Source organism: Cyclopterus lumpus, chromosome 19 (genome assembly GCF_009769545.1).
Source record: "Cyclopterus lumpus isolate fCycLum1 chromosome 19, fCycLum1.pri, whole genome shotgun sequence".
Taxonomy (NCBI): domain Eukaryota; kingdom Metazoa; phylum Chordata; class Actinopteri; order Perciformes; family Cyclopteridae; genus Cyclopterus; species Cyclopterus lumpus.
Genome location: NC_046984.1, coordinates 10,922,020 through 10,947,327, shown reverse-complemented (window position 1 = coordinate 10,947,327; position 25,308 = coordinate 10,922,020). Strand labels below are relative to the sequence as shown.

General features: G+C 40.7%; 2 protein-coding genes across 2 annotated transcripts; one reads left to right on the top strand and one right to left on the bottom strand.

Moving 5' to 3' along the window:
- Nucleotides 1-539: 539 nt before the first annotated feature.
- On the top strand, nt 540-4,625 carry habp2 (hyaluronan binding protein 2). The gene is made up of 12 exons (XM_034559320.1): nt 540-630; nt 871-966; nt 1,162-1,272; nt 1,641-1,757; nt 1,904-2,014; nt 2,116-2,287; nt 2,550-2,641; nt 2,779-3,040; nt 3,148-3,290; nt 3,403-3,540; nt 4,219-4,364; nt 4,467-4,625. The coding sequence occupies exons 1-12, from the start codon at nt 540-542 to the stop codon at nt 4,623-4,625; spliced, it is 1,638 nt and encodes a 545-aa protein (XP_034415211.1).
- A 1,128-nt stretch (nt 4,626-5,753) lies between these two features.
- On the bottom strand, nt 5,754-24,804 carry nrap (nebulin-related anchoring protein). Its single transcript, XM_034559379.1, has 45 exons — nt 24,694-24,804; nt 24,093-24,168; nt 23,835-23,932; nt 23,054-23,148; nt 22,780-22,867; nt 21,319-21,423; nt 21,062-21,181; nt 20,794-20,901; nt 20,555-20,659; nt 20,289-20,396; nt 20,087-20,194; nt 19,552-19,659; nt 19,042-19,158; nt 17,877-17,981; nt 17,612-17,719; nt 17,305-17,409; nt 17,038-17,136; nt 16,805-16,909; nt 16,595-16,702; nt 16,357-16,464; nt 16,046-16,243; nt 15,837-15,941; nt 15,650-15,748; nt 15,458-15,562; nt 14,728-14,835; nt 14,398-14,555; nt 13,676-13,829; nt 13,464-13,568; nt 11,997-12,095; nt 11,616-11,720; nt 11,405-11,512; nt 10,955-11,068; nt 10,649-10,846; nt 10,283-10,387; nt 9,968-10,066; nt 9,778-9,882; nt 9,562-9,669; nt 9,049-9,360; nt 8,865-8,969; nt 8,411-8,509; nt 8,160-8,264; nt 7,937-8,044; nt 7,223-7,534; nt 6,407-6,562; nt 5,754-6,293 (listed from the first exon to the last, which is right to left on the bottom strand). The coding sequence occupies exons 2-45, from the start codon at nt 24,100-24,102 to the stop codon at nt 5,994-5,996; spliced, it is 5,478 nt and encodes a 1,825-aa protein (XP_034415270.1). The 5' UTR covers nt 24,103-24,168; nt 24,694-24,804; the 3' UTR covers nt 5,754-5,993.
- Between the last annotated feature and the right edge of the window lie 504 nt (nt 24,805-25,308).

Sequence of the window (25,308 nt, the reverse complement as noted above, 5' to 3'; positions counted from 1 at the left end):
GTGTACCTTTCAGAGGAGGGTAACGCAAAGATTGTGGTCTGATCTGATCTCTGACTTCTCCTCATTCTCCCCATGTACATTATATACATAGTGCTGTTCATTGAGAGTATGATATTGCACCCACTGTAAAGTGATCACTGAATAAAAAACAGCTCCGCTGAAAAATGTTGAATGTTTTTGTTTGATTTTCCTCTGTTGTGCAAAATCTGTCATTCCTGCGTTCAGTTTTAATTTGTATTAAAGACGGATAACAAAAATGATGTGAGCTGCCATCAGTTGACAAATATAGATGTTTACTTCTTACATATTTATAAAAAATAATAATGTTTACAAAATCAAACCTGATGACTACAAACTAGCATCAGCCTTTTGTCACTTTGTATTCTTCTAATGTTCTTTACTTGTGATGACCTCAACCGAAAAAATCAATGTAGCGTACTAATGATTAACAGGTGGGTGGAGTGTTTCAGGGTCTCCGTGTTTGTGAGGGATTATTTAGGGCTGCAAAAAGCATCCCATAGACGTTCACTGGTCCCATCATGGCCAGGAACTACATCAACACCGTGTGCTTCATAGCTTTTCTCGTTCAACTGTGTGCCCTCAGTGCGCTTGGACAGCACTCGGCTGTAAGTATGCATATCGCATAGGAGGAATTCATTTTGTCTGAAACACGGAATCTCTGTTTTAATTCATATTTTGGAAGAGATGCAAAACTTAAATCTGAGTCAACTTGATAAAGAATGCATTTATATTTTGTTACAGGTGTTCACAGAAACAGATGACACTGGTGGTAAAAACACTTTGAATTTGACTTACAGTGACTCAGTCTTTCATGACTGGAATGCCTGAACGCCTCTCTTTTCCTCACAGACTATGAGTATTATTACGATTACACCACCGACAGCCCTGCAGAAGACTTTGATTACACTCATAATGACTGGTTATATGAACTCCTGGATATCGCAGGTAAATTGCGTCTGGTTTGATTGCCTGTATATGCTGAACACGTGCTGTAGTTTCACTTAGATATCTTGTCACACAGTGTATTGATCCAAGGACGCAGACATAATCAACTGCACTTTACTCTTTGTGATAACTGGTGGGACAACATGTTATGTCTTTACATTAGCAAGTATTTGATGTGGTTCTGTCTTCATTTAGATGAGTGTGATCCAAACCCATGTTTGAACAGTGGCAGCTGTGACCACGCTGCCAACGGGAGTTTCAGATGTTTCTGCCCTGAGCCGTACACAGGAAAGAAGTGTCAGACAGGTATGACTGAGATCAGGTTTATGAGAGTCTTAATTATAATATTCAATTTTTTTTTTACTGAAAAGCTTAACCTAATGAATTCTGAGATTTAAAGTAAACGCATCATGATACCATTACAATGTGAATAGAAAGCAAAACATGAAGCAGGACCAAAACGCTTAGAGGAGTAAGGTGTGCATCATATAAAGTAGGAAATACACAATGCAAACAATTAATACAAAACCATGTCAGGCAGAAAGTTAGCACACAACATACATTTCTTTTCAGAAAACAGATCAAACTAGATGGCTGACAAACAGACAAAAAGCAAAGCTAATGAGAGGATTTCATGTAAACTAGATCAAATGATCGCACCGTGTGTTTTTCAGTGAAAGATCTTTGCAAGAGCGTGAAATGTGGCCAAGGAAGCTGTGTTGTCACACCCACGGCTCCATTCTACGAGTGCAAGTGCAGGCATCCATACAAACCACCCAACTGCACCAAAGGTCTGTTTTTATCAAATTTAATGATGGAGTATAGAGCATCGTGTTACTGATTTTGTTTTTCTCATGATATTACACTCACAAAGTCCTCTTGCATTGATGCCTTTGCACTGGACATCCTGAGCTGGTTTCCTTGCCTGTGTTCACAGCTTCTCTCTGCAGGCCCAATCCCTGTCAGAATGGAGGCTCTTGCATGAAGGGTCCCAAAAGTTTCCAATGTTCTTGTCCTCGTGGATTTAGTGGAAAGTTCTGCGAAGTTGGTGAATACAATAATACAATTCTCTCTCTGCCCTAAATAGGAAAAAAGCACACATCTCCCATTTATCCCCTGGCTTAAAAAAAAAAAGATTATTTTTCCTAGGACCAAATGACTGTTACCAAGAGGATGGAGAGTTGTACCGTGGCATGGGGAGTGTAACAGTTCAAGAGGAAGAGTGTCTTGACTGGAATTCCAATTTCATCCGGCAGAATGGGGGAGATCCCTTTATCGATTATGCAGGCTTTGATGGAATTGGACCACACAATTACTGCAGGTGAGGAGTTGTATAAATATTGCACATGTACTTACTGTTGACATATCCATGTTTGTCTGTCTGTAAATGTTCTTTATATATTGTGAAAAGCTTTCTTAGTAACTCTAGGCACACTTTCAAAAGGTCAGTAACTGGTTGATTTATAAATTATTTACAGAGCAAGTAATAGGCTGGTAAAATGCACAACTAAGATTAACTTTTTAAGTATAAATGTAATGCTATAGAGCTTTTAAATACTTCTTGTAACATCTCTGTATTCAAGGAACCCTGATGGAGATGATCAGCCATGGTGCTTTATTAACAAAAATGGCAAACTGACGTGGAACTATTGTAAAGTTAGGAAGTGTTCCGCAGGTAAAACACACACACACATGCGCACACACACACACACACACACACACACACACACACACACACACACACACACACACACACATGCACAGAAAGATCCCGGCCTCCACATATTTAAATTGGATTTTCATTCCTCCCAGCTCCAGCCACCCCACCGACCATTCGTGAAACAGATCCGACTCCAGCCAAGCCGGACGTCACGGCTGCCCAGTTCTCCCTGTGTGGGAGGCCGCAGCCCAGCCGCATTTCCAGGATCTTTGGAGGGAAGAAGTCTCTTCCTGGGGCTCATCCTTGGCAGGTTTCCTTACAGACCAGATTCAAAGGCTCCTCAGGGCCCTTCATCCACATCTGTGGAGGCATCCTCCTCGAGTCCTGCTGGGTACTGACTGCTGCACACTGCATGTAGGCTCCAGCGTTGATTTGATGTATAGAAGCAGTTTCAGATGTGAATTTATTCAGTACATGGACACACACCTGACCTTTATTTAACTCTTTTGGTGTTTGTCCAGTGAAAGTGGAGTGGAAATGCAGGTGGTAGTGGGAGGAGTGAACATCGAGAAGGAGGAAATATACGATCAGGTCATACCTGTGGAGAAGGCCATCGTGCATGAGGATTACAAGGAGACCCACGTCGCTCTTCGTAATGATGTTGGTGAGGAAATAGTTGCATAGATAAATGTAATTAATGATTGTAACTGTGTGAAATGAAATGTACTGGTGTACTGGTGATGCGCCATTCTTTGCTTTGTGCTCCTCCTGTGCAGCCATGCTTCAGCTGAAGGTCCGCGACAGTCCGTACTGTGCCAAAGAAACCCGCTTTGTGAAGTCAGCCTGCCTGCCCAACCAGCCCTTCAGCAGCGGGACGGAGTGTGTGATCTCAGGGTGGGGTGTGACCGAAACACGTAAGGATCTTACCAAACTGTCATGACATAATGAATGTTGATATAAAAAGACTTAAACTTAAAGTTTTGATTTGAAGACGAAAAAAAACTGCCCAGCTATGAGATTAAAGAAAGCAAATGGAAAAATGTTTTGATCTTTGACAGCTCATGGCATATATAATGCATTTATTACGTATTATCACACACATTTATCACGCATTATCACACATTTCTATTTATCACGCATTATCACACATTTATCACACATTATCACGCATTCACATTGGAAAACAGGGAAACTTATATCTGCTTTTTCATTTTAAGTTTCAAGTGCTGTATTATTCATACATTATTTATGAAGACAAAAAAGAAATACTGTATTATTTAATTATTAATTTTGTATTACTAAAGTGAATAATGTGATCATAAAGGAAAACATGCATCCAGACCCAGTAGTATTTGTCAACATTCATGATATTCAAAATTAAGCACTTAATGAACACAAACTGTTGCAAACAATAAGCAGACGTTTGTGTAAAATGTTTATCGTAAAATCAAATTAAAGCAGAGTACATCCACATTAATGACATAAAAGTCATTTCTTTCTCAAACTATATCCCTTAACACTTGACTAAACGTGTCATCGAATGCATTTGAACACATACAGTCTGTTTGATGCGACTCTCCGTCTTCTCTCAGAGAAGTCCGGTACAAACCATCTGCTGGATGCTCGTGTCCTCCTGATCTCCCAGGAGAAATGTAAAGCTCCCCATGTTTACGGAGACTCTCTGGACGACAGCATGTTCTGTGCAGGCAACTTAAGAGGAGGCGTTGACTCCTGCCAGGTGTGTGAGATGTGATTTCTTATTTATCTCTATTATATATTCTTGTAACTGTATTCCCGAGAATAAAGAACAGAGATAATGCCTCCTCTCTTGTCCCTGCAGGGTGATTCTGGGGGCCCTCTGGTGTGTGAGCGTAATGGGACCCACTATGTAGTTGGTGTTGTGAGCTGGGGCGACGGCTGCGGCAAGAAGTACAAGCCCGGAGTCTACGCCAACATCGGCAGATTTGTTGACTGGATCGCTCATCATTTACGTTCATAAGGATGCACGTGCCCATAATGTGCTCTGTAATTGTTCTGTTGTATCAATAACACACTTTCCCTGTGTAGAAATGAGATCTCTGAGTCCAAACTTGGGACACGTTACCTCACAAGTTTTCATGTTTTAACTTGTGTATAGCTCACTGCGGTACAATGGAAAATCTTTATCGATGAAAAAATATTAAACGTGTCTTCAAAAACAAACAAATGACTCTTTGATAATGAGGAATGTGCATAAAGGGGGTTTTACCAAAAAGCAAAATAAAGCCTGCGGTTATCCTCTTGCCTCATGCACAAATAACTCCACGGTCTGTCTTGATTCAGATAACCTAGAGAGTTGTTCTTTAATATTCACTCCACCTCGGTTTCAGAAAGCTAAAAATCACCAGCAGAGTCCTCTCAACAAGCCTGGAGTCTACGCCAACGTCCACACGTTTACCAGAGAAGCGAGATCAACTGAACTACAGTAGTTGTGGAATAACTGTGCGGTTTACCCTTGAATATATTCTTGATTTTTTGAGGAAATAATAGACTAAATCTCAGTTTGCTTTGAAAAGTTTATTTTTATCAGCGATAAAACCAAGTATTTACTCCCAGCCCAGCTTTAAATTAAAGAGGGGCATTGATACAAACTCAAAAAGCTGAACCTGCCAGACACAATGTAGATCACACATCATTTCAGGAGGCCTTTACTTCTTTCTCACTGAGCCGAGCTCAAAGTGCACTAGATTAGCAGACCTCGTTAGGAAACCGCATGTTTGAAAACCGCAAGGTGGCCTTTGTTCATTTGAACTCGCAGTCTGTTTTCATCTCGAAAGATAAAAAAAATAATAAAACGATGAAAAAGATCCTCTCCAGTGCTGGCCATACAGCTAGCCCAGCTACATATCTTCTAAACACATTTGATATACATCATTTAAACTTTCATATTTCACACAGTATGACGTTTAACTTGAAACAACCCGAAACAGTCTAGTCATTCTTGATGTTTTCCTTGACCTGGTATTGAGCAGGGTTCTTTAGAGGCAATACAACCCATTCAATTGTTCATCAAATGTCAAAAGATACCTTGCATTAATTAAATCTGAAAATAAAGTTTCTTTCTAAATTCCCTTTTTTGCTCACCACATACATTGACAATGCTTTTAATTAACTTGACAATTCCTTTCCTGATTCAACATGCGTATCATCCCTTAGACATTTTACAGTTCATTATTGCACCTACAGTAGCTCCGTTGGATATCAGTGTGGCGCGTTGTGTAACTACAGAGTCACTTCGTCAAAATAGATACCACAAATACCACTTGTAAAGTTAACCACACTTTCTTAAAGTGGCCATCTCTACACACTATCACCTATAAACAAGTATCTACGCTTCTTTTATCGCAGACGCTTTACTAGACATGGATGTCTCCACTGTGTTGTGGAGGGCAGCTGATGAAGAGGAGGAGGTGGTGCTGGATTTCTTCTCCATGGATTTAAATGACGATGAGGTGGTGCTGGTGGACTTTTTCTGGACAGTCTGGATGGTCTTTTTCCTCTTGACGTGAAGGACCTCCATGGCGTCCATGTTGACGCCTTGTTGAGTCTCCTCGCTGGTCTCCAGCTGCTGTGAAGTCTGCTGCTGCTCCATCTGCTGCTGCTGCTCCATCTGCTGCTGGCGATGCATCTGAAAGAAGGGCCCGGAGAAAGTTAACCGGATCATTCTTAAAGGACCTGTGCACTTTATTTTACGAGAAACAGTTTATTTGTAGTAAATGACTAGATTTCCTGTTCCCTCACCATCATCATGTGCTGATAATTTGCAATAGCCTCGTCAGTGGTGACTCCCTCAGCCAGCCCCAGCTCTGCAGCCCGGCGGGCCAACTCGGCCTTGTGGGACCCGGGAGGGGTCCAGCCCACTCCTCTGGTCCAGTTCAGGTCCGACTTGTAGTTCACCTGTAACAGGAGCAACAATTAGGCACATCGATATTTTAGGAATCAAATTTGTTGAAATGGGTCTACAAGACCCTCTTTCGCCATATTTAAAATTAAAGTGATGTAAAAAAAACAAACAGAATTTCTCCCTGCCCAAGGTTCACTGCACGTCAGTTAGTTTGTGGCATACAGCAAAGAAACAGTTCCCTATTTGAATAATATAACATTCACCATGGAGGTGTGTTTCTGGCCACCTGATAAATAACTCCTATGTTCACTCTCCTCATAGCTCTGCTTTTGGTCTCCACCAACTCATGTATCACATCATATGACATTCATATGTATCTGGTTCTTTATCTGTTAAATGCTCCACGCTGTTCAACTGCTAGTCGCTAACTTTGGTTAGTTTTTCAAGCTCTTTTGTTGTCTGCAGCTGCGTCCGAAAAAAACGACACAGATGAGAGTGGATGGAGATGCTTCACAGATATGCACCATGGAAACATAAAATACAAAGGGATACAGGGCTGCTTTGTATGGGCATGTATGACTGCAGTTTTTCCTCCTCCTTCTTTAGTGTCACATAAATAGTGAATAAATGTGAATTAGATGATGACACTGGCTGTGTCAAAGCCATTTGAAAACACGTTTTACAATAAACTCTCCACATGGAGTGTGACTTACATCACTCTGCAGCTTGTACGCCTGCTTGGCATGCTTGACATTGAGCTGCTGGGAGTCACAGGTGTAGTCGTGGAGCCTGCTGCGGTAGGTGAGGTCACTAGCCTGAGCCTGACTCTTTCTGGCCAGCAGGAACTCGGGCTGGTCGGCATGGATTTTGAATTGGCCCCGGTCCTCCTTGGACTGGCGTTTGTACTCCAGGTTGCTCTGGAGTTTGCTGGCTGCCAGGGAGTGCACCATCTTCGGGTCGTCCTCCACACAGCGCAGCCCCACCTGCTGGCCCTTCTCCTTCACGTGAGACTCCCTGTAGCGGAACTGCGGGAGGCGGAAAGATGCAGATTTCAAATTTAAGACCACTTTTGCAGATTAATATAATTTGTTGTGACTAAAAAAAATGGATTTCATAAAGCAACTCGTGAATGCTATGCCTTAAAATGAGTTAAATACATTCATTATGCTGATTATGCTACATCCAAAGAACGCAAGCAAAACTTTTCAACCTCTGAAGTAAATAATTGTGCGGCGAGAAAAAGGCTGACTGTACAATTCAAGATTAACTGTGTTTTCACTCCATTATAATGGTCTTTTTTTTATAATAACAAAAAGGTAAATTAACAGTAAGAGCTGCTAATGAATCCTAATTTGTGCTTTGCTTCAAGAAAGACTGAAGGGACTTAATTAAATCTTTTCACAACTTGAATTATCACACAAACTCACATCACTGGCCATTTCTCTGGAGGCCTTGGCCGTTTGGAAGGGAATAGCATCCAGCCTCAGGTCATGGCCCAATGTCTTCACTCGCTCTCCAGATGCCTTGTAAACTTTCTTCATGGAGGAAGAATTTTGAAGATAGAAATGTCAAAACACGTCAGACCGGCATCTTTTGATGTGGTTTCGCTTGCATTTAGGATTGTGAGAAAGTATCTGAGGTGTGCCTTACGTCACTGATCTGCAGGGCATTCATCTTGGCTCTGACGAAGTCTGGATCATCTGAGTGTAAAGTGTACTTGTGCATGTCGTCATTCTTTCCAGATTTGTACAGCCTCTGTAGTGTAAAGACACGAGAGTTATAAAAACATTCATCGCACAATACAACATCCAACATTTTTGTGTTGAGGAGTTTACAGTAAAAACAACAGCAACTTGGAGATTTTGCATTATTTTGTGAGTATGATTATCTTTTCCACCCACCTCACTGCACTGTTGATAGCTCGCCTTAGCGTGGACAATATCCGGAGAGTCAGTGATTGAGGTGAACTTTAGGCTGTCTGGCAGCTGACGATACTTCTTCTGCATGAAGGAAGACCAAAAACACTTTAAGCAACTTATATTGAATTTATTAGAAAATATTTAGCTCAACAAAATAATAAATCAACAAATGTTCCAGCACTCTGGCCCAGAATATTATTCATGCCAGTTGAAGGCTTTGAAGCAGCACTTCATGTTCATGAAAGGAAATACAATGTACCAAAAGGATAAATGAACAGTTCAGGGAGTACATGGAACATAAAAACAAATTAAAATAGGTGAAAGAATTTTGATGTATTTTTTCCGTCTGATCATATTATTATGAAGCCGGTGAGGCGTGTGTTGGAGAACTCATGGTTGTATTTTCTGAATCCTGGCTTCAGTCACATCTACTCACATTACTGATAAGTTCTCCAGCCTTCTTAGCCGACACCAGCTGAGGTGCACCCACACCGTCCCAGGCCACCCCTCTCATGTTATTGAGGTCTGACTTGTAGAGATTCTAGACATCAGGTGATAAAACGTGTCAGTCAAGTGGAATCACATCAGTAAGTTCCCCCCTCCTCATCCACCCGTCTCACCTCACTCTGCAGGTCGTAAGCCGTTTTGGCCCACTTGACCTTCATGTCATCAGGAAGCACCGTGTACTCGTGCAGTCTCTTCCTGTAGTCCTGTTCGCTGGCGAGGGCCTGGGCATTCTTCGCCGTCACCAGGTGAATCATGTCTTGGTTGAGGTGGTACTGCCCGCTGGACGTCAGGGCGTCCTTGCGGTACTCTTGGTCGCTGGCCATCCGGCCCGCCTGCCGGCAGAGTTGGAAACTCGGGTCGTCCAAGACACTTTTCACCCCGATGTGCTTCCCTTTTTCCAGCAGGTGGTCGTGTTTGTACTTATTCTGCAGACACACAGATGTAACAACTGTAGCTTACTGCAATTTAATGTTTTAGACATCCTACTTTTTCTGAAGCTTTGAATAAAAGGCTTTACTTTGTTGTGCTGCTGCATTTAGTTGCATTATAGGTATTTGGCATATGCGTGTGGTGCACTTTAGGTGGATATGTTTTTTGACATGTTTTTAAGTCTCGTCCGCTCTTACATCACTGGCGATTCCTGTGGAGCACTTGGCAGCCTGGAAGGGGATATCCTGCATGGTGAGCTTGTAGCCCTGAGCCCTCAGAGTGTGCCACGACTCTCTGTACTTGACCTGGAGCAGAGGGACAAAGAACCAGTGATTATTAACCCTAAAATGACTGACACTGTGAAAAAGTCCACAGAATATCGCAACGTGCACAGTCCCAGGAACTTGTCGTACATCACTGAAGTTGGCTGCATTGATCTTTGCTTGCGTGATCTCTGGTCTCTCAGCTGTTGAGGTGTAGTTATGCTGGTCATGCACCCCTTTCTCTTTGTACAAACGCTGCGAGAAAAATATAAAACAGCCGTGTAGTTTTGAAACAACAGGAACTGGAACAGAACTAAAATAAATAGGCTCAATGTCCTACCTCATTTGTGATATGCCCACTGAGTTTGGCATGGACGATATCCGGAGAGTCTGTGACAGAGGTGTGCTTGAAGTTGTACGGTTGCTGGCGGTACTTTTTCTGTGACAGAAGAAGCAACAAAGTGTGCGTTTATAGATTTCAAGGTGAATGTTTTGTATGCTTAACAAGAAAATGATTATCAGCTGACGAGATATGTTCACAATTAAATACTGGAGGTTATATTCTTAAAGATCTAGAGCCACAAGTAGACTTAAGTAGATTAAGTATTGTGTGTACACTAAACACACTTAAAAAAAAAAAAAGAATATGTCCTACTTCACTAATGAGCTCTGTGGCCCTCTTGGAGCCTTCGATCTGCAGAGCGCCGGTGGCGATCCAGGCTGCACCGCGCAGGTAGTTCAGGTCAGAGCGATAGACTTTCTGTGACAAACACACACACAATAAAAAAGACTGTCAAACATCCAGTTGGAGTCATTGCTCCTAAAATGTTTCAATAATAAACAAAGTAAAGGCGAAGTGTGCAACACTTTATTCAAGCGGAATACTGTATGTATTGAAAAGAAATATCTTTGTTAATTACTTAATGAATTACTTTGTGCTGTTCAACATGATCAAACATGGGTTGAATAAGTGCATATTACAAATTGATGTTGCTACTTTAAAAAAAAAAAAAGGCCTCACCTCGCTCTGCAGAGCGTACGCTCTCTTGGCCGCCAGCACCTTCATGTCATCAGGCAGCGAGGTGTACTGGTGCAGGGTGAGCCTGTAGTCCTGATCACTGACCAGCGACTGGGCCTTTTTAGCGTGGGACACCTCCAGCATGTCCATGGACAGGTGGAACTTCGAGAGCTCCTTTGCAGAGTCCTGCTTGTATTTAAGCTGGATATGCACAAAGAGACAGAGAGGAGAGTGTTTGCAATATAATAAATGTATATATTGTTTTTAATGTGTTTTTTATCTTCTGAGTTACAGTGAAGGAGCACTTACGTCGCTCTGTAGCTTGCTGGCGTTGACCGAGTGAACGATGTTCATGTCATCATGCAGTCCCCTCAGTCCGATCATCTTCCCTTTGGTCTTCTCAAATTCTTTTTTGTACATTTGCTAAAATGACAAATAATTTAACTAGTTACTTTGAGTAAGATGAGTTAAGTGAAATGCTGTGTAAAATGTAAAATGTTCCAATCGGTCAGTCGGTTCAATAAATAGTCAACTACACAAAACTGAAATGAATAACGTCATGTATCCGTGATCTGCTGATAATGCATTATATAGATACGATTTAACTGTTGATTGAAGCTCTCTCGTTTGAGATTGCCAGGACAAATAAAAATGCTTCTTTGGGTGATCGGAAATAATCGTTAGATTATGCAGACAAATATATTTTAGGCCCACGCTGGAAATGTTATGACGCGATAACAAGCATGTTGCAAAGCTCACGTCACTGAGGATCTCTGCAGACGCTTTGGCAGACTGGAAAGAGATGGCATCGAGACGCAACTTGTAACCGCCATCACGTATCTTTTTCCAAGATTCCTTGTAACAGTTCTGAAAATTCACATAATGTATAAACTCAGTTCACACACAGAAAGTCCGCTGAGCCGATGCATTGATTGGCTTTCACATGTGTTCTCGTGAGTGTGGGTTTTACCTCGCTGAGGTTCGTAGCATTGAGCTTGGCCTGAACCATCTCAGGCAGCTCTCCGCTCAGTGTGTAGTTGTGCTTCATGTTTTCACCCTTTTCCTTGTACAACCTCTGTAAAGCAGAAATAAAGGCTTTACTGAGCATACAATGTGCCTCTATTTGTATACCTCATATTTACAGGATGTACGGGAGGCCATCAGTGCAGAAGTCAGACATGCTAAGTTTAGCAAAGCCCCCAAGTTCAGTCAAAAAAGATTTAAAAAAAATCTATTTTAGCAAGATGGTAGAAATTAGACACATTTCTTAGGGGACACAAATGCTTCATATTTATTTTGTTTTAGTTGCATACTTTATCTGGTGCATTAAACAAATGACAGCTGAACTTACATCAACAGCCAGTTTGTTGCTGAGTTTGGCTTGGACCATCTCCGGAGTGTTTTCAACGCTGGTATACTTCAGACCACTCACATCCTGGCGGTACTTTTTCTAAATAAAAGAAATGAGAGGGTCCGAATATCAAAAGATTGTCATAGTGAGAGGAAGCCATGAAAAAAAAAGTGTGCACATGCATTTGATGAACAGTAGAGGGCACAATATCTTTGCACAAAATGATATTATTAACAAATTAACTAACTGGAAAATAAAACAAAAGGAAACAGGTCATATTGTATAGACATATATAGAGTATATATTTATATACAGTACATGGGAGTCCCGCAGGAGGAACTCAAGGCTCTGTTCTATTTATGTTCCATCTGTCATTTCATGGTCTAATGTCGGAAACCCTGACTGAAATGAGGTTAAAAATAAGTGGCTGCGTATGAATACGTTTTGAATAGAGTCTGGTGTTTTCCAGTCTGCACTAGATGTATCACAGAAATATCTTTCAGCACCATCTCCATGCATTTTCAAAGAAGTGCTCATAAAAAGAGTCTGTGGGTGAGAAATGTGTTGAGACAAAGAAGAAAAAGGTTTAAGGAGTTTGCAGGACGATAATATTGAGAGATTATAATATCTAGAAATAGAAATTCGCCAGACTCTTAAATGATTAGTTATCCATGCTATTTTCAAAATCTCAGACTTTTTTGTGTCTTTTCGTCAAAATGTGTTAAATATAACTCACGTTACTAACATTCATAAACAGATAAGATATCAGAGCTTTGAAGTTTCCGTAATAAAGCCGCTGGGCCGTGTTTCCAAATGCACAAGAAACTGAACACTTGACAATAATGAGGGACACTTCCCTTAGATAGGAAGGAGGTCTTGATGGCACAAATCATCCTGCATTTCCTGGTGTACTTTATTAAAATAAAGCCATGTAACATTGCATTCTAAGCAATGTGGACCTTGAAACCAAATCCATTTGGTAAAGAGAAAGCAACAAGGAAAGGGGGATCCTTTAACTGTAACAGCTTCAGCTACTATATTAATTCTGCTCACTTGTTATAGCCGCATGGAATCCACTTACTTAACCCAGTTTCTACAGAACAGGAACGGCCCGCCGCTCTTTAAATACATTCTGACCTAAGCTGTAAACTTAGATATGTGCTTTCCAGTCACATGATACACAATTGTGGTTATCAGTTGCTCATGCTCTCTGTGCTAATTTACATACATAGTTCTCTAGTTATAAAAAGCACTTTAGTGTGGTTAATTATACACTGCATGGTTTGGTCTGAATTACATTTGAGGTCCAATATAATTTCCATAAATAAGTGAAAAGGACGGAAACTGTTCCTGTGGGATAGCATTTAAGTGACAATTCCATGTTTTCAATAATATTACCCACAATATCATAGATTAACCTGCAGCTGATTTCAGCAGTGCATTCTGGGGCATATGGTTGGAGGTTACCTCGCTGACCAGCTCTCCGGCTTTCTTTGCCTGCTGGATATCCAGAGATTTTGAGGCCTCCCAGCTGACGCCCTTCATCCAGTTCAGATCGGACCTGTACTGTTTCTAAATAAAGACCCACACAGCTTTCACTTTTTACAGTCCTGTTGTGAATTAATTTTTTTTGTTGCATAAAACAAGTTTTTATTTGAATGTCTAACCACAAGACTTACATCGCTCTGGAGTCCATAGGCCTTCTTAGCCCAGGCGACGTTCATGTCCGTTGGCAGAGTCGTATACTCATGGAGGAAAGTCCTGTAGTTGGTCTCGGTTGCCAGGTCTTGAGCCTTCTTTGCATGGCTGATGTTCAGCATATCCAGATGAACGCTGCATAAATAGAGAGTTTGAATGACACACGATTTGAGGCCAGTTCTTGTGGTTTTATGCTGAAGCAGTGCTCTCTGGTAATTGGGGTCATTACCACTTAAAAAAAATGCTTAGTACAGCATTTAATCTTGCTTTGGACTTTAAAAGGTGAAGGCATGTGGGGTCTTTTGGCTCAGCAAATCTTAAATGTAAGCGCTTGTGACATTTTGAAATGAGTCAAAATGACTGCTGGCATGGCCGTAAGGGCTGCAATGTCAAAAATGTTCAATGCTAGTTTGCTAATAATGCAGAAATAACCAATGGATCTATGTTTAAAAAGAAGTCTACAATATTTACCTCTAAAATGACCTTGAATGCTAAATTAAAACCCTCTATATTATTTTTTTTAGACAATGTTCTTTAGGAGTTTTAGACCTCCTAAATCATCACAGCACTCAGTGATCGAGTGTACTGCTGTTTATCTTACCAACAAACTTAACAACAGTATCCCCGATCAGTTAAATCTGGTCTGATGGACCAAGATTGGAGCTAAGTGTTAAAAACGCTCCATCGAGGTCTAGAGCCTCACCTGTTTTTGGCCTTAGTGTCCTCATAGTCCTTCTTGTACTCGCGGCCACTTTGTAGTTTGGTAGCCAGAGCAGAGTGGGCCATCTGAGAGTCATCGCTGACGGACTTAATGCCGATCACCTTGCCTCTGTTTTTCTCATGCTTCTCCTTGTATTTGACCTGCAAGCCAGTCTTTGAATTAGTTTCTTTTTTTTCTTCTTTTTTTACAGGCATCTACTAATGTGCAATTATTCAAGTAGAAATATATTATAACATTATTGCATCAAAAACAAAAAAATCTACTTTTCTCATCAAGCCAACCTTAAGGGTGCAGACTGTTAGAATAACTCACATCACTGGCCAGGTCTCTTTTGGCTTTAGCGGTGAGTATGGAGAGAGAGTCCAAATGCAGCTCGAAGCCCTTTTCCCTCTGCTTCTCCCATTTGCTCTTGTACACTTTCTGAAGAAGAACAAATAAATCTAGAGCACTTTGACTGTTGAAGATCATAAATAAGACACATGACAGGTTGAACCAGTAGTCAGGTGTCTAAATCAGAAATGTCTGATTTACTTTACAGCATGAACTTTTAACCAGAGACAATGAAAGTAAAGGGTCCTGATCTTCATCATCTTGACTTAATAAATGTAAGATATAAATGACAAAAGCATCACGTTAGTTAAAGTGCACTTATCAAAGAATAAATACTGTATTCTCTATTTTTGCAACGCCATTATTGTGGTATACCAGACCATTATCATCATTAAAATGTATAAAAATAAAAATAATAACCGGATACGTTGTCTCTCCCCCAATAGGTAGAAGGAAACAAGATCAAACCTGAGAAGAGCTCTAATTAGGCAACATAATGTAAGAACCTGTGTGCAGGTGCTTTCAACATATCTGAAGAACACAGCTACTATACTTAATCCAAAATATGGTATTTATTATGAGGCTGCATGGATGGAAAAAATATGCAATGTGTGATACAAATAAGTCTATAATCTGACTAATACATTTATATTGTGGTAACTTCATCCAGTGGTATATATCTGCTCATCTTGATGAACTCCAGTAAACTTACCCCACTAAGAAGATTAGCGTTAGCCTTTGCTTGTTTGAAGAGGGGCTCATCTTTTGTCATGGTGTACTGGTGTAGCATCTGCTCTGTGTTTGCTTTGTACGCCAGCTGAAAATCAAAAACACACAGACATATCATATAAGAGTAAACCAAATTTGAATGGATACGATGACAGCTTTAAAGTGAAGACCCTACGTCGCTCTGCAGTTCCTGGCTCTTTTTGGCGTGTTCGATGGAGAGATCATTCGCAACGTGGGTGAACCTGAAGCTGTCTGCCTTCTGCCGGTATTTAGTCTGTAAGGCAGCAGAGTGCAGTAGATAAACAGTGTGTAAAATGAATGAGCAAACTGAAAGAGGCACACACAAACACAACATCACTGACATCACTAAGCAGATCTCCAGCCTTCTTGGCCTGGGCAATGTTCAGACATCCCTCAGAGTCCCAGCCCACTCCTTTCATCCAGTTCAGGTCTGAACGATACTGGTTCTGTTTAGCAAACCGAAAGAGTCATTAACCAGGGGAATTATGTTTCTATAGCATTTACCATCTGAATAACAGACAAGATATCATTCCCCTCTCCCGTCTCTTACCTCGCTTTGCAGGGAATAAGCCTTTTTGGCCTGCTGGACCTTGATGTCATCAGGCATGACGGTGTAGTCATGCAGCTTGGTGCGATACTCCAGGTCGCTGGCGAGCGCCTGAGCCTTTTTGGCGTGGCTCAGGTTGATCATGTCCAGGGGAAGGCTGTACTGGGACTGGCTCTCCTTGGAGCCCTTCCTGTACTCGATCTGAATTGATAACGATCGAAATAAATGACTCATTTTCAGTCCGCACATATGCTGCAGCTGCAAAAGGTGCATTTTAATGCCTGTTAATAATGATCAAAGTGACTTCTGCTTACATCACTGCTCATCTTGGCCACTTTAAGAGAGTGCAAAGTCCTGGAGTCACTCATGTTGACCCCCACTGTATTTTCCTTGTTCTTCATGTAGCTCTCTTTGTATTTAATCTGAAACACAAGAATTTAATTTGCCAGCTATAAACTTTTTATTCCACCCACATTTTTCACAGGCATAAACTGTGTTTCATATACAGTGCACCTTTGTCCTTGCAGAAGAGAAGAGTGTGTGTTTGCTTACGTCACTGGCGAGGTCACGGGAAGCCTTGGCTGCTTTGACACTCAGGTCGTCCACGCCGATGTCACAGGCTTTAGACTTGTTCTTCTCCCACTCCTCTTTATATTTAATCTGGAGTCATACGTTCAAATGATCAATCGAAGAATCAGAAGGGATTTTCTTGTACGTGCATACTCCAGAGTGCAAAGTCTGTGTGTGTGTGTGTTAACTTACATTGCTGCACAAGACGGCATTGGCTTTGGCCGCTTTGATTTGGGGCAGGTCCTGGGAGAGTGTGTACTGATGTTTGGTCTTTTCATAGCCTTTTTTGTAGTTTAGCTAAAAGACACATGAATAACACGTTCAAACTGCTCAGTGCTCAGTCTGCAGCTGCAAAGTGCTGATGAAGTTGGTGTGATCACGATCAAGCCTCGGCAGTGACTGTTGTTATAATGCACTTTGCTTACGTTGCTCACAAGCTGGGCGTTTTTCCTGGCTAAAACCATCCCAGGTGTGTCTGTTGCTTGGCTGTACTTGACCTGGTCGATGTGTTGCCTGTAGTTCTTCTGCAGTCGTGTAGGAAACCATTTTTTTACAAATAATAAATGTATCACATAAGATGATCCACCTAACACAAATATGTTTACAATTCAAATGTTTTTCATTGTAATTATAATGTAAATTGCATGTAGCTAAAGAAAAGACACTTTGGGATTGAATTGGAGAAAACTCACGTCTTTGAGTGGGTCCAGTTTCCTTTGGCTTTGGTAGCCTGGTGTGAGCGTGGCTGGGTAGTTGTATTCACCCTGCTCCTGCTCACAGCCTTGTTTATAAGAAATCTGGAATTCACAAGCAGACCATGTCAGGGATATAACTTTTATAAATCTAATACTGATCATATCTGATCAGAAAAAAACAGAATAGCAGGGGAAGGCGAGTATTTAAAATACAATATGTCGTAATGGGTCCAAGCAGATAATTTGCATAAATCTTTCAATTGAAATTCTACATTATTATAACTCCATAAAAAACAATACTTACATCACTAGCCAGTTTCCTTGCTTTCATGGCATGCATGGTCTTCTGATCGTACCCTGAGTCTTCATAGTGGCCCTTCATGTCGCTGGTGTACTTTTCTTTGTACTTGTTCTTTTAAGAGTGTAGAGAGATTAAGAAAGATCATTATGCAGGATTGTCCATATATTTGCCCTTATGACATTTACATTAAGGCCAAATAGCTATTTTATGGTTTACTTTTTTCTCATTTATATATTTAGAAAAACAACACGTTGTTTGTCATACTTACAACACTTGTGAACTTGGCGATTTTAGCAGAATTTTGAAACTGTGGTGTCTCACAGAAATTAATGCTGTGACCTTTGGTGTTCTCCAAGTCTTTCTTATACTCCACCTGGTAGGAAATATGAGAGTTGTTCTTTTAGAGACACAACGACAAAATAGAAGAAGCAAGTTGTGCAGGTGAGATTTAAAAAGTAAAAACCTTGAGGCTTATCTCACCTCAGTAAAAAGTCGAAGCAAAAACAAAAGTCAAATTATCAACAACAGCAAACAAAAAAGCAAACATAAAATCAAAAAGCAAACATAGGCAACATAAATCAAACAGACACATTCAATAAATAATATAATGTAGTACGAAAGTATGGCTATATTTGAAATTGATTAGTGAGATAGACTGAATTAAATTGGAATATAACTGAGCCCACTTATATCTAACGAAGAATTGATAGAGCCCAGTACGAAATATTGTCAGGTGTAACCATTTAGCATGTCTCTTATCATAGCTATGTACATCACAGTTTAAAATTTAAAAAACAACTGCAGCTTCTTTGGAAAATGTTTCATAGCAAACCCTTTTTTTGTTGTTGACCAGTTAGAGCTTTTCCTTTGTGGCCCCTATGTGCTAAAAATAAAGTGCCTGTCATCACATAACTCAAGAGTCAGTGAGACAAACCTTTAACTCTAATAAATATGCTTTGCATAAGCTTAAAAATGACAGCGGAACACTATTTAACTTTAACTAACTCTAACTACCACTCAAATACAACACAGGCAGAATGTAAAACCTAATTTAAAACCTTTAAGCATTCAATCAGAACATTGTTCACGGACAAGAAAAAGACAATTGTGACATTTCTATGACATAATCCTGAGACTCGGAATAGCTGCTCAAGAGTTCACTGTTTTGTTGTGTGAGGTCATTTTAGTTTGAGTGGATGTCGGGATGGCTTTGGAGGTTAGCCGTAACCACACCGGATAGGCATGTCAGAGATGCCGAAAATGCAAGTTGGGTGTCTTCATGTCTGCTGGGAACTGACACAGTATATCCAATATTTCAAGCTCTTAAACACACACATGCACTGTAACAACATGTTTACCTGGAAACGCTTTCTTATCAAGCTCAAAATAATCTTTGCCTTGAACGCCTCACAATGGATCACAAACCAGCTCACCTCACTGACAATCTTGTTGATCTTCCGGGAGTTCATTAGGGCAAGATTGTCCTCGGATGTCAGGCTATGGAAGTGTGAGGTGCCCTTCATCTTGCTCAAGTCCTTCTTGTATTTTAACTGCAAAGGGATGACAGATGATTGAGCGCATGCAGGAGGACAACATGTTGTGTTTCCCGTAGGATCAGGATGATGAGCGGCGCGCGCACACACACACACACACACACACACACAAACACACAGTCGGACTTAGTCGGTGTGGAGCGTTTTCAGAATGACAACACGGTGTTTACACTGTAGTGCCTCATCTATTCTCCCCAGTGACGACAAGGCCACATGACGGATGACGCTGAAGCTCTCACACTCCACACTCTGTTGTGTTTTGACTGCAACCAGTTCACATGGTGCTAAAGTCAAGATAGTGAAGTCTACTGAAGGGTTTCGTGTTCATCAAAGATATTCTGCAGTGTTCATAAGCACTGCACCATGTTTAGTCATCAGGTTGATACTCACATTGCTCGCATTTTCCTGAGCCTTCTTTGCCAGATGATAACCAGGAGTGATCATTGCGGGGAAACTTCCTTTGCCTCGTTGCTGCTCATACTGCTCGGTATAGGCAATCTGGAAACAGAAGATCACTTATTTGTCATTTTTTTTTAAATACAGGAATGAATTCAAATAATTAATAAAGTGCTACACACTACTTTCTTAAAGTGTTTAGGGGGAAATGAAATCATACGGTCTAAACTGACAATTCATGTTAAAACATCATCGTGGGCCCAAATCTCAAACAATGGAAACCTTAAAAATAAAAAGATGTGTAGCTCTGGAGCTCTAAGGTACACACCATGTATCCTCTATACACGCGGGACTGACAAGGGACCTTTGTTGTCTCTTCCTACAATATATTTCATATAATTCACCGTCCAAAAAAAAGGCATATAAAGAACTTTAATCAGCATAATGACAACGTGACGTCCTTTGTGATATTGCAAGAGCCCTTTTTTACATTAAAACATATAAATAACAGTAAGAGGTCATTCCATACCTGGCTGAAGTTCTCTGCATTTTCTCTGGCGTGAACTGCTCCAGGTAGCGCTGCGTCAGCGCTGGCTTTACCCCGGATCTCCTGTTCATACATCTGACGATACTTAATCTGGTGGGACATGCAATTCATTACCAACCGCTGATCGGGGGAGGGGCATTACCAGAGCGTTTGTGTGCATGTACGTGTACATTTCTTTACTTACATCACTGGCCTGCTCGCTGGCCTTCTTTGACATCTTGTATCCAGGTGTAAGATGTGCAGGAAAGCTACCTTTACCTCTGTGCTGCTCATACTCTTCTGTGTAGGCGACCTGGAGGAAGAAAAGCAGTGATTCAGGTACTCACCGACACAAAAGACTTCAGGACAAACTGCGTAATACTCAACTGGTCTTGTTAGTGGCTTTTCGTCCAACGTGAGATACAACACACCAAGATATCATAAAGTCATCATAAAAGGCTTAAAGCTTACATCGCTAACAATGTGTCCTTGCTTCCTGGCAAGAAGAACCTCTGGGGGGTCAACAAACGTGGTGTATTTTGAAACTCTCTCCTCGTGTCCTTTTTTATATTCCAGCTGCAAATTAAAAAAAACACAGAACTTAATTTGGCTAATCATAAAGGCAACTTCAAACAACCACTGACTGTGACACATAAAACAAATGTCTTGGATTTGAGTGCAGAACATTACGAGCAAATAAATGCACTTACGTTGCTGGCCAAAGCATTGGCTGTCTTAGCAGCCTGGTAACCTGGCGTTATCATGGCGGGGAAGCTCCCCTTGCCTTTTGACTGCTCGTAGTCTTCTGTGTACGTCACCTGCCAAAACAACATCAACTTCATCAATATTGATGCAAAGCCATTGACACTATCCATACTAGCAACTGTGCTTCTTTATATATATTTAAAGACACCATATTTAGGTTTCATACAAAAAAGGGGAAGCTTTCTTGAGGAGGAAATAAAAAAGTGTACTCACATCATTGATGGTATTCTGGGTGGTATCCTGAGACATCGTTACTATCTCCTGGTTGGTCACCATGCCTGAGCACCATGTCTGCTGCTGGGAGAACTCAGACTGAGACTGAAAGGCCTGAGTCTACGCAGTTATCAGCACAGACAAGAGAGGGAAGATGAGGTTCAATGCATCAACAGCGACAGCCTAATATAACACCAGTTACTCGACTACCCTCCTCCATGAACACGGAAATTATACAGTTTCCACCAGGAGCTCACCTGGCTTGCCATCTGGCTGGCTAGGCGAGCCTTCTCCAGCTCCATGGACCTCATGTCTTGGTGGAAGGTGGACATAAAGCGTTCGCCATCTTCGCGATACTTCAGCTACAAGTGCACACAGACGACAAGCATGAAGCCAAGGCCAACACACATTTGCGCATTGCAAACACGAGACATGTGTTTACAGCATCCACTTTGGTAGTTGGATGCATGAAATCTGAATGATGCAAAGAATATCAGAAACATGGATATTATCCTGATTTAAGATCCACAGAGCCAAACATCCCTCTATTCTTGCTTTGTCAACTTAAACCCGACAACTTGAGCTTGCATTCGTCACGATGAAGGGATACTATTAGTGTGCTGTTATTAATAACTAACAAGAAGCTGGACCTGCCAAGAAAGATCCAGAGAGGAGCACTGAGTGATGAAACTCTTAGCTGTTTGCTAATGATCCTTAAGCTGTAAAAATGTCCAAAACTAATATTAGAATTGTTTCATTGCCGGGGATAAGAGACAGCACTGACCTGAAACACCATCGCTAAAGGGCTAACAATAAACATGAGACATGCCTTTCTATGAAGACTCTGTAAACTTTTAATATGAGACTCACAGAAACTCACTGAAAACAAGTCAAGTATCACCTCGGAACTGATGAAAACACAAGCTCTGCATGTTCACCGCAGCAAAACGTATGTGAGAGTGTTAAGTACACAAGGTTGAGGGTTACTCAGCGTGGCCATCATACCAAATATCAACAAGTCCTATATCTCTCTCGTGACATATAGCAGTAGCTGATGAGCTGGCCAGCGTACTGCTAATATAAGCATCAGGGCTTGAACTACAGACAGACGGGAACAGGTGTCAGGGCAGAGGAGAGGAAGGGATGCAAGGCTTTTTTACTCCTGGCGTATAATTTTAGCCTTCAGAGCATGAAGCGGGCTAAGCAGAGGGGGGTTGTCTCGCCTCTGCCACAGCAACAGAAATAACCAGAGCCGCGGCGTCCATTCCACACAGCTGCCGTCACCGTGGACTCAGAGCAGCCGACCGCCTCCGTCTCTTCCACCCGTAAAATGGGAATGAGTCCTTTTCGTGTGATGGATTGAAAAACTGAATTGTCCGTTTCCGACTACATTCGGGGGACAATGTGAACACATGAAAAATATTGTTGTATTCGATGAGAATAATATTGGTAATACTATTAACAAATGTAGATCTATTTAAATTCAGTTTGAATGGATCTATCCCCTTTTCTTTTTTCTTTTTTTTTAAACCTTAACCAACACATTGACCACTATGAATAGCAAGCGCATGACAAACAAATCATAAATGGTCATTTCACTCACGGCATACACAGTGACTGATGTCAGCCTGTGAACAATGCACCTTGACTGAGATCAAGGCCGAAATATTTGGTCTCATGTTGCTGCTTGTGTGTTTGTGCACGTGACGTCATCTCACCTCACTGCTCGCCTTGCTTTGCTTCTTTGCGTTGATGTTGATGGGGGTCGCATAGACACTTGTGAAAGTGTTGTTCCTCGGATTATGTCTAAATGGATGATAAATATATATATTTTAAATTGTCATCATTTTATTCACCAATTTTGAGTTCATGGAAAACAAATGGAATATTGAGGAAACGGTTTTCACACTAAAATGTCCCCTGAAGAGAGTTTTTTCTGGGAATAATGCTAAAATAACAATGATATAATCAGGTGCTACTGGTAATACTTACACAGAGCAGTATGGCCTCTTCTTGTGGCTGACAAAGTTATTGGCAGTGAGCACCATCTTACAGACGTCACAGTGAAAACATGCTTTATGCCAGTTCTGACAGAGGAAAAGACAAATCACATTATTAATGTAGAAGATTTAAATCTCTACATTTTGATTACAATCTAGTTTATTATGTGCAAACAGAATAAGTTAAAAACATGGACAGGTGTTTTCTGATAACATTAAATTCACAAAACAAATGCATTATATACCAGTCAGAGTAACATGGATGTGTTTAATGCTGCAGATATTATAATATATGTAATATATATTCAAGCTATATATATATAATATATATAAGCTATATATTATATATATATAAATATATAATATATAGCTTGAATGCTACTCCTTTTATGCTCGTATCTCTAGCAGAATTAAAACTTTACATTAGGAAGTATGTCATTATATACACTTTATGTATTTTTGAAATGTAGTTTATTGGCAGATGCTGTATTTCATTACATTCACTGTTTGCACACCAAGCCACGAGTTGTATTTGACACCAAGAGATCCTTGGAATAATTTCAATGTTCCCATATTCAAGTTACAAATGTGTCCTGAAAGAAGTTGATGAACAATATAAAGTCCAGTGCCTCAGGTCTTTTGAAAGTGTGTACCATACCTTGATGTAACTACTGACTACAGCAGTTTTAACTATTTTGAAATGTACTTGTAAGATTAAATGCTCAAAGAAACCCGTTAAGCTTTCTTGTGATCACAATCTTTCTGTGTGTTACCTGGTCAATGCAGTTGATCTTCTCAGCCGGGTAGACCACAAACCCACACCTGGCACAGGACTGCATGGTGAACTCTTGTCCTTTTCCCCACAAAAAAACTTCCGGAAAAATATCAGAAGAAGTGAACTAATGAGAAATGTTCAGGTCAGGCAGACAGGCAACAGTTTAGTAGAGGAACTGGCAGTGATTCGCGGCAGTATATCTCTGGTGGTGGTAAACTTAGCTCTGTGACTGTGAACTTTGAAAACGGTCTCTTACTTGACACCATGTCCCCCGATGGACCAACCCCCTTTCATACACCATGCTGGAAGACTGGCTGAGTCCAGCTGTCTGTCTGCAGAGAGCCAGAGAGGGACAGAGAGAGAGAGAGAGAGAGAGAGAGAGAGAGAGAGAGACAGGTCAGATGTCACTGTATGTGTGTAATGATCCTGAGTTGGACGGCTAGTTCAACTTTGGGCATCTTGCCTTGACACTTAAACATAAAAGCGTAATACATTATGTAATAGTTTTAATTAGCTTCATCAGCTAAGTATGTTGACACGTACAAAGAATTTGACTCTGGATTTCAGCATCACTTGATATAATTGAAATATTGACAAGCAAAAAAAATACATAGACAACTTAACAGACAAAGAAATCAAGTACAAAAACAGTAATGTACAAAAGTTCCTCATGGTTTAAACCTTATTGACCTCTTAGTTCAAGTGGTGTGCAGCCAACACTTTTATCTTGTTTAAAATCATCTTGTTTTTCAAAAGGTGATAAACGCTGCAAAACATAAATAATTATCTCGAACTTCTGAGGCCTCTCCACATGGCAACGGCTGAGCCGAGGCTAACTGCTACCTCTCCTTACTCACCTTCTGGGGCAGTGGACTCAGCTTTCAGTGGTTTGGTCCAGCAGGTCTGGCTGGGTGGTGATCCTCTCACGGTCCGCTGCCCACACAACATAATCCAGTCCCCATGCTTCCTTTTCCAATTAGACCTGCCAAAATGTGCATCCCCTTGTTATTTCCGATGAATGTGTATATGGATGAAATTCACTCCTTTTCCCAAAACAGCACAAAATAGTATCCGGTAAAACTAACTGATCCTAAAGTGTCTTAAAAGGAACTTAATATCAAAACTGATTGTGTACCTGATGTACCAAAAAGGGAACATCTGAATATAACAGGTGTTTAGGGAACTTCTATACAATAGGGATATAAGTACCTGGCTTACTACTGTACAAGTACAACAACAAAACATACAGTATTTTTCAGTAAATCAGGGACTTTATGGTCAGACTTTATGGTAGATTGCTATGACAACTATAAAATGGGATGGGGAAGCCTATAATTTTACTCTTGTGATGTATTCTCTTGTTTTATAAAACAATATACTATTTTACCTTGGTCAACAATTGGTCAGAATTGTGTGTGTATATATATATATATATATATATATATATATATATATATATATATATATATATA

Excerpts from the sequence above, each read along its gene's own strand:
- habp2 (XM_034559320.1), top strand. The coding sequence starts at position 540 with ATGGCCAGGAACTACATCAACACCGTGTGCTTCATAGCTTTTCTCGTT. Across the intron at positions 967-1,161 it reads TGAACTCCTGGATATCGCAG|ATGAGTGTGATCCAAACCCA; the intron begins GTAAATTGCGTC and ends GTCTTCATTTAG. Across the intron at positions 1,758-1,903 it reads ACCACCCAACTGCACCAAAG|CTTCTCTCTGCAGGCCCAAT; the intron begins GTCTGTTTTTAT and ends CTGTGTTCACAG.
- nrap (XM_034559379.1), bottom strand. Across the intron at positions 13,830-14,397 it reads GACACTAAGGCCAAAAACAG|CGTTCATCTGGATATGCTGA; the intron begins GTGAGGCTCTAG and ends CTATTTATGCAG. Across the intron at positions 9,361-9,561 it reads CCACAGGAATCGCCAGTGAT|AATAAGTACAAACACGACCA; the intron begins GTAAGAGCGGAC and ends GTGTGTCTGCAG.